The sequence below is a fragment of the Opisthorchis viverrini genome (assembly GCF_000715545.1).
Source record: "Opisthorchis viverrini unplaced genomic scaffold opera_v5_9411, whole genome shotgun sequence".
NCBI lineage: Eukaryota > Metazoa > Platyhelminthes > Trematoda > Opisthorchiida > Opisthorchiidae > Opisthorchis > Opisthorchis viverrini.
The window spans coordinates 1-551 of record NW_008763312.1 but is presented as its reverse complement, the minus strand read 5'-3'; the positions used below and the strand labels follow the sequence as shown (position 1 = coordinate 551).

The following is a 551-nucleotide window of genomic DNA, read 5'->3' as shown; positions in this document are numbered from 1 at the left end:
GAGAGAGAGAGCGCGGAAAATTGAGAGGAATAAACAATCAGTCTTGTTTGTCTCCTCCTTCTCAAGGCCATACAACAGAAGTGATCAGCTGGTTAGCAAATTGTTGTCGTCAGAACCCAACAGGTTACATGCGAAATGCTGCGAAATGCTGATCCTTACAAACGAGGGCTTATCCGACGGGAACGGAACCATAACTGGAAAGAATAAATCAAGGAATGCTGTTGGATCCACCGTGTTCGCACCACAATTATCCGGCAGTCAACATCGCTCCATCCGCCTAAGCCCCGGACCCCAGTATCTCAACAGCACCAGTGTTGAAATGGAATGGTGAAGATCAAACAAATGAAAATCTACCTCTTTTGCTCTCTATTAAGTAGCTCTCATGTTCACCCACGATAGAAGTTGATGAATGGAGAACGGAAGTTTGGGTGTGAATAACTACTGAAGTATTTGACTGTTTTGATCGGCAACGAAACACGCAGAGTCCATTACAAAACTACTCAGGTGGGAGTCCATTACAGACGAAGCTTCAAATGTCATTACCGGTCTTT

At 44.6% G+C, this 551-nt stretch overlaps 1 protein-coding gene across 1 annotated transcript; it reads left to right on the top strand.

Moving 5' to 3' along the window:
• On the top strand, nucleotides 1–331 carry T265_16253 (hypothetical protein; the record flags this gene model as incomplete). The annotated part of the gene is made up of 1 exon (XM_009179828.1): nucleotides 1–331. A coding segment is annotated over one exon (331 nt), but the record flags the coding sequence as incomplete, so codon positions are not given.
• Nucleotides 332–551: the final 220 nt, after the last annotated feature.